This window comes from Marmota monax, unplaced genomic scaffold (assembly GCF_021218885.2).
Source record: "Marmota monax isolate L192 unplaced genomic scaffold, Marmota_monax_Labrador192_F-V1.1 WCK01_AAM20220418_F8-fsc00022, whole genome shotgun sequence".
Lineage (NCBI taxonomy): Eukaryota > Metazoa > Chordata > Mammalia > Rodentia > Sciuridae > Marmota > Marmota monax.
This window is the reverse complement of record NW_026695215.1, coordinates 21,225,952-21,239,857: the sequence shown is the minus strand read 5'-3', so window position 1 is coordinate 21,239,857 and position 13,906 is coordinate 21,225,952. Positions and strand designations below refer to the sequence as shown.

The window sequence follows — 13,906 nt, the reverse complement described above, 5'->3', positions numbered from 1 at the left end:
ATTCAGAAAGCTTATTTCAAAACAGCAAAAAGCTTCCAACTGCCACACATTCTCCCATATATACCTGTGAGAATGGAAGTAGCAGCAGGAACCTGCAGGCCTCACTACATTGTAGGTCTACTCAATTGCTTTAGGCTAAATAGAATCAAGTATATACCTTTTATTTACTGGCTCTGGAGAATATTTCAGTGTTCTAATACTCCTTTGTAACAATGATTCCCACTTCTTATTAGGACCTGGAGGCTGAGTAGAGTCAGCTGTCATTGTGTTAGGGTTTTGGAATCTGAGAAAAACACTAATGAAATAAAACATGACCATCTAGCTGCTACATGTTCACACTCAGGAGACACAATAACCAATCACAAATTATAAACAATATTTTCCATACTGTCATAATATAAAACAAATCCTTTAATTTTTCAAGTGTTTAAAAAAAAATTACACTTAAGCCAGCCTTGAAGATAAGCACAAATGTACCAGCTTACAATTAAAAAAAAAAAAAACATAACGACTTGAGCACCCGCTCTGTGCATAGCACTATTCTAGGTGCAATAAAAGGAAATCTTAACCTTCGAAACATGATTCACTTTCTGGAACCGCATTATCTTCTTTCCCAGAGAGTAAAAATAAATAGAAATTGCCATTGCTTCCTACTAATCTGCCCTAAACCCATTTCTGGCTCACAGGAAAAGTTAATTTCTGACAAATTTAAGATGTGATGAACTCTGTTCCTGCTTCCCCCAAGATAAGAAAGCAGAACTCCTTTTCACTAAAACATTAAAAAATAAACAATTTCCCATGAAAGGGCAGCTTGTTTCCAATAAGTATTTTTAAAAATTCCTTTGTCTCTCTAGTTTTTGTTTTCTTCTTCCAACACTGCCTTTTCTTGTACGAGGCAAAGCAGAAATCTTTTTATGCTATTTTTCCTTTCCTAAAAGAACTGCATCTGAAAACAAACCATTCCCAAGAGTAGTGACAAAAATAAAATTATAACTTTAAAGGTGAGTCACCTACATTACCTTGATGAAGTAAAAAAATAAAAAACAGTTGGCACTAAAATAGCTATTCCAAATATTTGTGTCTAAACAATTTAAAAACTGTTTTATTTTTTAAAATGTACCCTCTAGTCCAAAGTCACTGTTTTAAAAATTTTGGGCCAAAAAATTTATAAAACCCCTTTCAGTTTAATCTATTAAAAATGATATCTAGAAAATAGTCCACATTAAGTCTGTCTTAAAAGTTCAGGTCCTAAAGCATTCCTAAGGCACGGCATTCTGGAAGACAACTGTTCTTCTGCTGGCATTGTGCTGTGTATGAAGTGTCCAAGACAGGCACTTCTTCTGATGCTGAGGGACTGTGAGGGCAGTCAGACGTAGGCACCCAGGGCGGCATGAAACTCTGTGAGACACTGGACTAGTTGCTGGAACTTGGGCCTCTCCTCTGGATCTAAGGCCCAGCAACAGGCCATCACAGCAAATCTGCAATGACAATGGAACATGTGACAAGAAATGATACAGTGCCCTTTACCTTTTGGTCAATTTGATGCCAGATATGCTTTCTGTGGAAACAGAGAATAGAATATATTGAAAATTATCAATTTTTACTATGTACTGGCAACTCTAGAATAAGAAGAAGCTAAAATGAGTTATTTGGATTGTATGTGTACATTTTCTTCATAGGAGCATACCAAAATATCACAGTAAACACAGAATTCGTGTAAATACATAAAACTCAAGTCAAAATAATAATCTTTGTTATCCTGTATTTAAATTCTGAGAGGAAGAATTCAGAGGTTCCATCTTAAGCTCTAAGAACCCTGTATTTAGAGAAACAGCGTTACCTTGCTCTGGACTCCAGGGAATTTTGGAGACCATACTCATTATAGGCATTATTTTCAAAAGGAAATGCTCTGAATGAATGTGGAAACTTGCTCTTTTTCTTTTATAACAAAATAGTAAATGGAATGAAACACATTTCTCCCGGTTCAAAAAAACTCACAGTTCATCAGGACAGTTGATTGGTTGGGCTATTCTGTAACCATCTTTCAGGTATGCGGCCATCTCAAAGGGGTCGATGTCCACGTAGGGCGTCTGGCCCAGAGTCATGAGCTCCCACAGAGTCACTCCAAAGGCCCACTAGGAAAGAAGCAGCAGCACAATGAGAAGAGGCTTGAAACAGATACTTGGGTGCTTCTATCTATGGCCAGCTGCACACCAGAAAGAGCAGTTCAACTAACTCTGCAGGAAAGCAAGATTTTATTTATAAAGAGAAACCTATCTGACCAAGTCTGTTTCTCTTGCTGAGATTAAAAAGAGGGCATTTTAATTAATATATCTTTTAATGTGAATATTAGCATTATCTATTAGATCTACTGGAAATAGTTTTTACTATTGATTATAAGCTATATCATCCCAAACCATTAATTACATCTAAGATTATCCCAATATGAAAATTTGTAACTTTAAATATTATAGCTAATCTGAAAATCTGAAAAATAGAAAATGAAAATATTTTAGCCTAAATGAAAAAAACCAATATTCTGAATAAGAGAAATTTGCAAATTACAAAAAATATAAAACATCATGGATTTATTATTATTATTATTATTATTATTATTATTATTATTATTATTATTATTTTGGTGCTAAGAATTGAACTCAAGGCCTTTACCTGCAAAGCACTTCCTCTACTTTACCCTAAGCTGTATCTCTAGCCCCATAGGCAAAAGTTTTAATTAACATATGAAAATACCTAGAAAAAATATCTTTTAACTTTGTTGAATAAAAGATCAGATTTATTAGAAATCAGTAGGTGAACTATCAGTAGAAGCAGAAATCAATCATAAGCAGTGGCAACAGTGCCTATCTGTGGACTAAGCTGGCCTCTCCATTTTGGCTCAACCCTAGATGCACTGTGGCTCCTGAGTGTATAGGGGACAGACAGCATGTCCACACAGAGCTGCTGCCATGTGGCTGGGAAGGGCTTAGACCAGGGGACCCTCAATGATCTGTTATATGTGTGAACTCCAAGGTCACGAGGGAAGCTGGATGAGGACACCTGGGTTGCATCTATAATGTTTATGAGTTAGTTTCTACATATTCTAGGTATTTTTCAACCTCTTTCACGTTTAATTTTCACAGCAAACTCTGATAATCATTCATTGGCTGCTCAATTTTACAATGTGAGTAAACTGAGGCTCACATTAGTACCTTGCCCAAGAATACACTTTTTTTTTAAATGAGTAAAAATAAAAAAAATCATGAAGAAAAGACAAATGTAAGTCTGCTGGCAAAATATAAGCACAGTGCATTAAACTTCCAGTTATTATTTTTAAGAACAAAGTCTAGAAATACTCTGTGAAACATACAGATTTTTTGAAAAGCCTTACACAGGTTAAGCATTCTTAATCCCCAAATCCAAAATGTTCCAAAATCCAACATTTTTTGAACACAAACATGATACCATAAGTGGAAAATTCCATCCTGACCTCACATGGCATCATAGTTAAAATATAGTAAAGTTATCGCATAAAACTGCCATCAGAAGTCAAGCTACTCTGTGAATTCCTACAAAAGTTTCTAAATGCTCATGCTTACTTTCTATACTTGTCATGGACAGGTGGAAGGTAACTAACTGAAAATTGATAATAGATAACTAATAGGACACACATTGAGAAACTTTAGTGAGAGAAGACACCTCTCATTTGAAAAGATCTTAAAATACCCAGCAACAAATGTAAAAGAACACTAAGTGTCTTGCATAGTGTAGAATACAAAATGCCATCAGAATTTGTATATAAAGATGTGTGTGATATATAAATGAACTCAATGTTTAGAATTGGCTCTCATCCTTAATATACCTCATTATGCATGGACAAAAAAATTCCCCCCAAATCCAAAACACTTCCAGCCCCAAGCATTTCAGCTAAGGGATACTCAACCTGCATTAGTTAATGACAGTACATTTCTTACCACAATCTATGCAAACAAGAAAACAAAGGAACTACATTTGAAAAAAAATATTTTTAAAATCATCTGTGGGAAAATCTATATGAAACCAAAATACACCTCAAGAATTAAGAAAAATTACAGTTATTTGCCATATTTTTTTCAGGGTGCTAGGGACTGAACTCAGGGCCTTGTGCACGTGAGGCAAGCACTCTGCTCTTTAGTCTTTACAGAGTTTTTAAGACAAATAAAAGTTGAGAGAATGTCACTAGCAGATCTGTTTTATAAAACACATGAAAATATTCTTCATGTGGAAGAAAAATATGCCAGATGGAAACTTAGATCTATTCAAACAATGAGGAAGGTGAAAAACATATGAGCAATGATAACAGTACTTTTTTTCTCAATTTAAAATTTCCTTAACAAACTGTTTAAAACAAAACAGCAAACACTGTATTGTGGGCTTTATAATTTATAGAGAAGTAAAATCCATGTCTACTACAATGTAAAGGATGAAAGGGGATGAGTGGAAATATTATATTGAATGGTGGTTTCATGAATTACGAAGCAGTACGATATTTTTTAAACACATAGGGTATACATTGGGAACCTAGAAAAGGTCTTAACTTCAACAATATTGTCATTATGAATTTTTTACAGGGGTCTGTCCTGTGCATTACAGGATATTTAGTAACATCCCTTGGCTCTACTGATTAGATGCCAGTAGAACAGTATCCAAATATGACAACCAAAAATGCCTCCAGACATTGCTAAATGTCCCCTAGTTAGGGTGGGTGGCAGTTTCCTCAGGTGAGAACCACTGAGCTAGACAAATAAAAATAACAACACCAGGAATGAAAGAAGTATCATTTCAGATTCTGAAGACATCAAAAAATATCATAAACAACTCAATTTTATACCAATAAATTCGATAATTTAGGCAAAATGAACAAATTTCCTAAAATAAAATTACCAAAACAGACACAAGAGCAAACAGAATTCACAATTTAAAACCTTTCCACAAAGAAAACTTCACAACCCATTTCACTGGTGAACTCTACCAAATTTGAAAGAAACAACAATACCAATCTGTATTAGTTTCTTTCCTAGGATTGCCGTAACAGAGTAGCACAAATTAGAGGCCTAAACAACAAAATTAATTGTTGCACACTTCTGGAGACTAGAAGTCCAAAATTAAGGTATTAGCAGGGCCTTGCCCTCCAAATCCTGTTGGAGGGTTGTGGGTAGGGGCTTATGCCTGCTCTCCCCAGCTTCTGGTGGCCGCCAGCAATCCCAAAATCTTGGTTTGCAGCGCAACACATCAGCCTCTGCCTATCTTCACATGTCACTCTCCTCCTGTGTGTCTGTCTCTCTGTTCTTCCTAGAAGGACACAGTCATTTTGGACTAGAGTCACTGAATATAACCTCATCTGACATCTGCAACCTACTTCCAATATGGTCATATTCTGAGGTACTGGGAATTAGGACTTCAAGATGTCTTGGGGGTGAAGGCAGAATTTAACTCACTACACAATCCTACACAACCACTTTCAGAAAAGAGAGAAGGGAGAAATGCTTCCTAATCATTCTGAGAATATAGTACCCTAAGTACCAAAACCAAAGTGGTCCATCCAGCCTTTTAGAACCTGACAGCCTTTTCATTAATAGCGATCCTTAAGTGGAATAAAGGTCCAGCCTTCAGATCTATACTTTGGGAAAAGGTCTGTACCTAAGGAACAGGTATAAACAGATGGACAGTTTTAAAATTCCAATAGAGACCTGGAGCCTATCAGAATTTCCTTCATCGGGATATTCTATTCTGCTTAAAAATGTAAAAAGTGCTAGGGTATAGCCCAGTTGGTAGAGTGCTTGCTTCTCATTCACAAGGCCCTGGGTTCAATCCCCAACACCACACACACACACACACACACACACACACACACACAATGTAAAAGTGATTTTGAGTCAATAAAAAATTAAATGGCAGAGCCTGCACACATCCAGGTATTTACCTATCTTAAGAACCCTACTCAAGACAGGAGTGGTGGCACATGCCTATAATCCCAACAACTCGGGAGGCTGAGGCAAGAGGATCACAAGTTCAAAGTCAGCTCCAGCAGCTAAGTGAAGCCTTAACCAACTTAGTGAAACCCTGTCTCAAAATAAAAAATAAAAAGGGCTATGCTGTGGCTCAGTGATTAAGTTCCTCTGGGTTCAATCCCTGGTACCAAAAATAAATAAATAAATCTCTACTCTATAAGAAATCTTAATACTGATGGTGATTAGTAAATATAATGCTTAATTTTTAAAATAGTGTCCAATTTCCACAGAGAAGGCAATGTACTACACACATGGAACAGAGCCCAAGGAAGTGAAGCCTGGAAGGGTGTTCCCATTCTTTCTTCCTGAGATAAGGTAGGTTTGTTCTCATTCACTGATTATGGAAGAACTGTGGGGAAGGAAAAAAACAATTCAAACCAGATTTTGGAGAAAGAAATGATGGGAAATAGTGAAAAGTAGAACTGCCCCTTTGTACACAGGGAATAAATGCTCTACTAACAAACAGGGACTTTGACAGTCATGCTGGTGGGGTCTGAGGTCTGGACTTATACACAGGAATGTGATATGGATAAGCTGACTTTAATAAATTACTTCTTTCACATGTTTTAACCACATTATTATCACTAAACAGTCACCTAAGATTCTCCTATTACTTACTGCAACACTTAAACAACATTAAAAAAAAAAATCAAGCCAAAGGGTACACTGCAGTTTCATTTTCTTAAAAACCAATAAAAGTGATTAATTACATGCTGGCAAACTAACCTTAAAAAAGGAAAATCAAGACCAAATGGTACAAGGATGATTTGTGGAAAACTTGTTCTTTAAAATCTTTTGATAACTAAATTATTTAAAATGTAGACAGACTTATTCTATAATTTACTTCTGTCTGACGTAGCTGGAATGGCTGAAATAAGGTCAAGCTGCTTTTTCTAGAATTTTGAGAGTCTGCAGCTATGTCCATTTAAAGAACACTTACAGAATAGCAATTTTTTATTTGTCATATTCCTCTCCCCTCAATTTGAGTTATTCTATAGCTTTCTTAAGATATAGGATACAAAATATATTTTCCTACTAAGAATATATATTAATGTGGCTTGTCTAAAAGTAAAAATTCTTTTTTCTTTTTTAATGTAGTATTAAATAAAATTGGGGCTACTGAATTTAAGAGATTTCCATTTTATTTCTTTAGTAGCTTATAATGCAAGGCTGATTTTAGTACAGCACCCTTACCCACAGATTCACTTTCTTTTGGTTTCAGGTCAACTGTGGTGTGAAAACATTAAAAGGAAAATTAATAAGATGAATTATGTCCTCCTGCCCTGTCCTGCCTGTGGGGTCCTGGCAGAGAGCCACTGGAGCCTACCTGCTCAGCTGGGGGGGTGATGTTGCCACCCCACTGGACCTGGAAAGCAAAGTATTGAGCTCAAGAGAAATATTCTCAAATTATAAGGTTTATGCTGTTAGCCCTGTTAGGTTTTTGAATTATTAGGACCTGTTACCCATCTCTCCCTTTTGGGATGGATATGTCTATCCTAACCTGTGCTACCACTGTATTTCAGAAGCCTGAACTTGTTTGATTTCAAAGGTTCAGATCCAGAGAAGAAACTGCCTCAGAATAATTTGCACCTTAAAGCTCACTCATATCTAATTTAGATGATTCTTAAATGAGGCTTTGGATTTTAGACTTCAGTTCTGGTGCTGGAATCAGTTTAGACTTTGAGGGTTGTTGGTGGGTGGGGATAAGTACATTCTGCATGTGAGAAAGATGAATTTTGGGGGACCAGTGACATAACATAATGGACTGAATATTTATGTCTCCCCCAAATTCATACTTTTAAATACTAACCCCAACATGATGGAATTTAGGAGCTGGAATCAGAAGGAAGAGATCAGGTCACAAAGGTAGAGATCTCATGAATGAGGTTAGTACTCCCATAAGAGAAACCCCAAACCTTTGTTCCTTATGCCATGTAAGGACACAGAGGGGGAAAAAAAAAAAGTTCTGAACCTGGAAAGGAACCCTTATCAGACACTTAATCTGCTGATGTCTAGATCTTGGAACTCCCAGACTCTAAAACTATGAGAAATAAATGTTTGTTGCTTAACTCACACAGTCTATGGTAACTTATTATGATAGCCTGAATGCACTAAGACAGTACCTCAATCTTTAAGCACAGGGTATCATACATGACTAAAAAGAGATAACTTTTGCTACGGATCTGTCCTAGGATCTGTGATTAGAAAAGACAGAGAAGCCAATATTTGGCTGCCTACCAGGACATCACCCACATGAGTTATTTATGACACTTCTCTCTACTATGCAGATGCTTAATCACTGTTCCATTAGAACAGAGGGCTATCTGACAGGAACATCAAACAGAATGATAAAGAGAAGGTTCTAAAAGAACAAAAGAGAGAGAGAGGGAGATGTCTATAAGATCCTATAATATCCTGAAGCAGAACCAATTACTGAAAATATACCCAGAGCAACTACTTGGTCACTAGACAGCAAGTGTACACCTCTGAAAATATATTAAATACTCCTGAAGTAAAATTCATGTATTCCTCATTATCAGGATGATGAAAATAACACTAGTTAATAAAAACAAAGCAATATCTTTTTAATACCAATAATGTTAAATCTTAAATATTTCCTAAACTAAGGTCTGAAATGATCTTTCCACCTCTAATTTTAATATTATATTAATTTTTCTTAATGTGAACTTCATACTTAAACTACAGTCTAAGATCGTTGATACATAAAACCTGCAACCATAAAGGAAACAGGTAATTATTAGGAATCTAAGCATTGCTGTACAATTAATAAAGAAGAAGTAATATAAAAAGTTTCTGTACTTTTAAAAATAATAAGCATCCTCTGATAACTCTTTCTCTTTGACACCACAGTAGTTATCACCTCTTCACGGGTATTTTATAAATGTGAAGGCCTCTCGATCAAGTCTGCTCAGGTCAAGATGATGACTTTCCACAGCACTGGGCAAACAGGAACAAAATGAAGCAACATGCATATAATATGATGCAGATTCTGCGTAACTTTACAGATGTCCCCCTTATAGGTAATCATTAACATCCACAAAATAAATAAAAGCATGAGAAGCACATTTTGCTTTGAACCCTAAAAACTATTCAAATGTCCTAATTAGAAAAGATCTCCTCACTGCCATAAAGCATGCTGTCAAGATTAGCATGAAAGCCATTTCCTTAACTTGTTTTTCCCATGAAAATGCTTTGAAAACACAATATAATACTACAAAAACAAGAAAACCTACAAGAAAGAACTTTTAACTGTGCATTCCTGATTGCACTTAATCTCTTCATAGGAGGTAGTATGTTAATGGCAAAATTATATTAACTACCATAATTAGCTGAATAATTCAAAGAAGACATAAATCAAGAAATCTATTTTCTAATAAAGGAAAAGAAACTCATTAAAAAAACTATGGTGGTGCCTACATCTGATGAAAACAGAATAAAAACAATATCCAGACATTCTTAAGAATGCCTATGATGGCGTCATATCTTGGCATAATATTAGAAACACATTCACAACTAGTCAAATCTAGCAGTGCGTATTTCCTAAGCTCAACAGTTAAAAGCTGATGTTAACATCACGAGAATCTTGACACATTGAAATATTTAATCCTTTCAGTAAAAAATATGAAAACAAAGCCCAGAGACACAAAGGTGTTTTGGGGGGGTCAGGGGTAGGGGCAGTGTATATGGTACTAGATTGACTTCAGGGGCACTCCACCATTGAGCCACATCCCTAGCCCTATTTTTTTTGTATTTTATTTAGAGACAGGGTTTTACTGAGTTGTTTAGCGCCTTGCCTTTGCTGAGGATGGCTTTGTACTCGCTATCCTCCTGCCTCAGTCTCCCAGCTGCAAAGTATTATTTTTAAGATAGAAAATATTAACAAATTTCTGAACAAACCACATAGAATTTTTAACTACAGAGAGATGCAAAAATGTTACAGATCTTGGGCTGGAGTTGAGACTCAGTGGTAGAGCACTTGCCTGGCATGTGTGAAGCCCTGGGTTGGATCCTCAGCACCACATATAAGTAAATAAAATAAAAAGATCCATTGACAACTAAAAAAATATTTTTAAAATGTTACAGATCTTTTAAAGGAGTTAGAAAATGCTCTAAGACACTAATACCATTAGTTGGATGCTACACTTACCATTAAAAGTACGTATTTTACATGTGCAAAAACTCTGGTGGGAGTTTATTTTGCATATGACTGCAAAAGTTGGTCATCTCAAAAAAAGGATACCAAATGCAGCTTTTAAATCCCCAACTCAACTCATAAAGGAAGTGGCAATGAGAATAATAATGATTATGTTCATTTAAATGTTAACATTTTCAATCCAAATATTAAAATGCAATCTTCAATATTTGTGCTTTATACCTATTTTAAGAATTCAAAAATATATAATCCCCCAAAACTGAAAGAGAGGAATTTTTATACTAAATCACATCATAGTTATAGAAACAGAAAGATCCAACTAGTCCTTTCAATCCCTATTATTCAAGGCAAAAAATATTTATAGGAGATATCGGTTGTGTACATGAAATGAATCTGTAAAAATCTGAAAAGGGAAAATTTGAAAACCTTAGGAGTTAACAACATTAAATGTAAATCAAGGGTTATTCTTACCATAAGGTGCTAACTAAATACAGCTCAGAAAAATTTAGGTCACACAGTTTCATGTAAGTTCAGCCAAGATATACTGAAAGCAATTATGAGTTTAAAGAATTCTGTCAAGTTGCTCACCAATAAATTCATGGTGATGTTTAAAAATAAAGTTTTTAAAAATAAAGTTGTCAAATAAAGAAGCAGCAACAAAACCTTTCAGATAACTGCATTATCACAAAGGCAGATTCTGACATTAAACCGTTTGAATGCTTATAAAATTTTTAAAATATTACAATAAAAATAACTAATTCTAAGTATGATTTTGAAAGGTTCAGCTTAACTAAATCATATCCTCAATATGGACATACCAGCTAAAACTGAACAGTATATCCAGCTTAAGAGATGTTATCCCCTCTGCTTAGACAGATATAATTAATTCTAGTCTTATTTGTTGAAAGGGTATCATGTAGTTTAATTTTTACTTGGAAGTTCCTGGAAAATATTTGATCATATATGTTATTTAAGAATCCTATTATTGGGGTTGTGGTTGTGAATCAGTGGTAGAGGGCTCACCTAGCATGTGTGAGGCACTGGGTTCAATCCTTAGCACCACATAAAAATCCTATTGCTGTTTAATTATACAATGAAGTACGTACACAGGAAAAAACAAATACATTAATACATATTTTGGGATACTCTACTGTGCAACCAACAGTGCTCCTAGCCATCTTACCATTCCCCTCTGAGATATTAGCTGCCAATATTCCTTTTTCTAAGAGAATTAAAAAAAAAAAAAAAATCCCAATCTCCTGAAGTTACATCTTTAAATTATATGAAACACTTATAATTTGTCATCTAAGAAATATCTTCTTTTCCTGTCCAACAAATAGTTTTGGGTTCACTACAACTGCCATCTCATTTAAACTAAGGCAACTATATAATAACTCAATGAGTAACAAAATCATACCATTTTTAAATCAACCACTGGAAAAAACAATAACATTCTAAAGAGATGAGCAAATTTGTATTTTAAATAAAGTATGGAATGATATTTTTAAAGTAAACATTGAGAAAAGTTTCCTTTACTTTTTTTGCATTCAAAAAATGTTTAGCTGCAGGCTTTTCTACTAAAATAGATTTGAAAACCACACAGCTCTAATTCAACTGATGTCTTAAAATGGTTCTAAAACCAAATTTAAGCCCATTTTTCACATTGAAAACAGCTTTGCTTAATATAGTAACTAGTGAACAATTTCAGCTAGACTCCAGAATTTCTAAAGAAAGACTTGGCAACTCAAAAAACAAGTACCTTATCAAAAAGTACAATTGGTTCTTACTGTCATTAAATATAGCAGCTGTATATTGGCCCCACCCCCAGCCTCCAAAAAAGCCCAGGTTCTCTTTAGACATCTATATTGATTTACTTGGAATTTCAACTTTTTTTTTTTTAAGAGAGAGAATTTTAATATTTATTTTTTAGTTTTCGGCGGACACAACATCTTTGTTTTGTACCTGGTGCTGAGGATCGAACCCGGGCCGCATGCATGCCAGGTGAGCGCGCTACCGCTTGAGCTACATCCCCAGCCCGGAATTTTAACTTTTAGATGTTAAGCAAGAATTTTATTTTATTACCAAAGCTCTGAAAAAACATACGGGGATTAGTTTCCCACTACTGTACAGGCTGAATAAGGTTCAGTATCTAAGAACTGGGATAGATTTACTCACCACACTACTTCCTACTCCCTGACATGCCTCGTGCTCCGCTGGCTAGGTGAGGCTGTGGGCAACACGAAGCAGGTTTCAATCTTATGTTAACCTCTGCAGCTGCTTCTCGAAGCAGGTAACATTCCTTCTCCTAATCACTCTTATTTATTCTACCCACTTTAAGTGTCAGGTAAGGTTTTTTAGACTATACTTGGTTTTAAATTAAGTAAAAACAGTATTTTAAAGATATTAACAATGAAAGACCTTAATGAACAGAAAATAATGTTCAGAAAAAACTAAGTAAATAATTCATGCACAGCAAATGAACACAAGTACAGAGTCTCTGGGGGCAGTCCCTGTCTACATCTGTTCAGCATCCAGAACTGAACAGTGGGAGAATAAATCTCTGTTGTTTAAGCCACGAAGGTTGTGATAATTTGTCACAGAGGCCAGGAAAATTAATACACTGAAGAAAAAAGTGTAAACTGATTTATGTAACTAATTAATCAGTGTTCAGTAATATACATTAAAAGATAAATCCTTATTCAACAAAATGCAGCACCCCTTCATGTTCAAAACACTAGAAAAACTAGGGATAACAGGAACATATCTCAACATTGTAAAATCTATCTATGCTAACCTCAAGGCCAACATCATTCTAAATGGAGAAAAATTGAAGGCATTCCTCCTAAACACTGGAACAAGACAGGGGGGCCCTCTTTCACCATTTCTACTTAACATGGTTCTTGAAACACTGGCCAGAGAAATTAGACAGACAAAAGAAATTAAAGGAGTATGGATAGGAAAAGAAGAACTGATACTATCACTATTTGTTGACATGATTCTATACCTAGAAGATGCAAAAAATTCCACCAGAAAACTTCTAGAACTGGGACTGTGGATATTAGCTCAGTTGGTAGAGTGTTTGCCTTGCATGCACAAGGCCTGGGGTTCAATCCCCAGCACTGCCAAAAAATAAAAATTAAAAAATTTTTTAAAAAGAACTTTAAAAAAAAAGAAAGAAAACTTCTAGAACTATACAACTAATAAATGAATTCAGCAAAGTAGCAGAATATAAAATCAACACCCATAAATTAAAGACCTTTCTGTACATCAGTCAAAATCCTCCGAAGAGAAACTAGGAAAACTACCCCATTTATAATAGCCTAAAAAGAAAAAAAACTTGGGAATTAACAAAAGAGGTGAAAGACCTCTACAATGAAAACTACCAAAAGGACTATACAGATTTAATGCAATTACAATCAAAATCCCAATGACATTCCTCATAGAAAAAGCAATCGTGAAATTCATCTGGCAATCTTTAGTAAGAAGAGTGAAGCAAGTGGCATCACTATACCAGACCTTAAACTATACTACAGAGCAACAGTAACAGAATAGAGGACACAGAGACAAACCCAGTTATCTCATACTAGACAAAGGCACCAAAAACAAACATAGAAGAAAAGATAGCTTCTTCAACAAATGGTGCTGGGAAAACTGGAAATCCATATGCAACAAAATGAAATTAAAC

The 13,906-nt window shown here is 35.2% G+C and overlaps 1 protein-coding gene across 1 annotated transcript in view; it reads right to left on the bottom strand.

Annotated features, from left to right (window-relative positions):
• Positions 1 to 390: 390 nt before the first annotated feature.
• Positions 391 to 13,906, bottom strand: part of Ryk (receptor like tyrosine kinase) — an 86,787-nt gene continuing 73,271 nt past the window's right edge. The window contains exons 14-15 of the mRNA XM_046431832.2: positions 1,999 to 2,135; positions 391 to 1,478 (exon numbers count right to left, since the gene is read on the bottom strand). Coding sequence (XP_046287788.1) covers positions 1,367 to 1,478; positions 1,999 to 2,135 — 249 coding nt within the window. The 3' untranslated portion in view covers positions 391 to 1,366. The remainder of the gene's footprint in view (positions 1,479 to 1,998; positions 2,136 to 13,906) is intronic.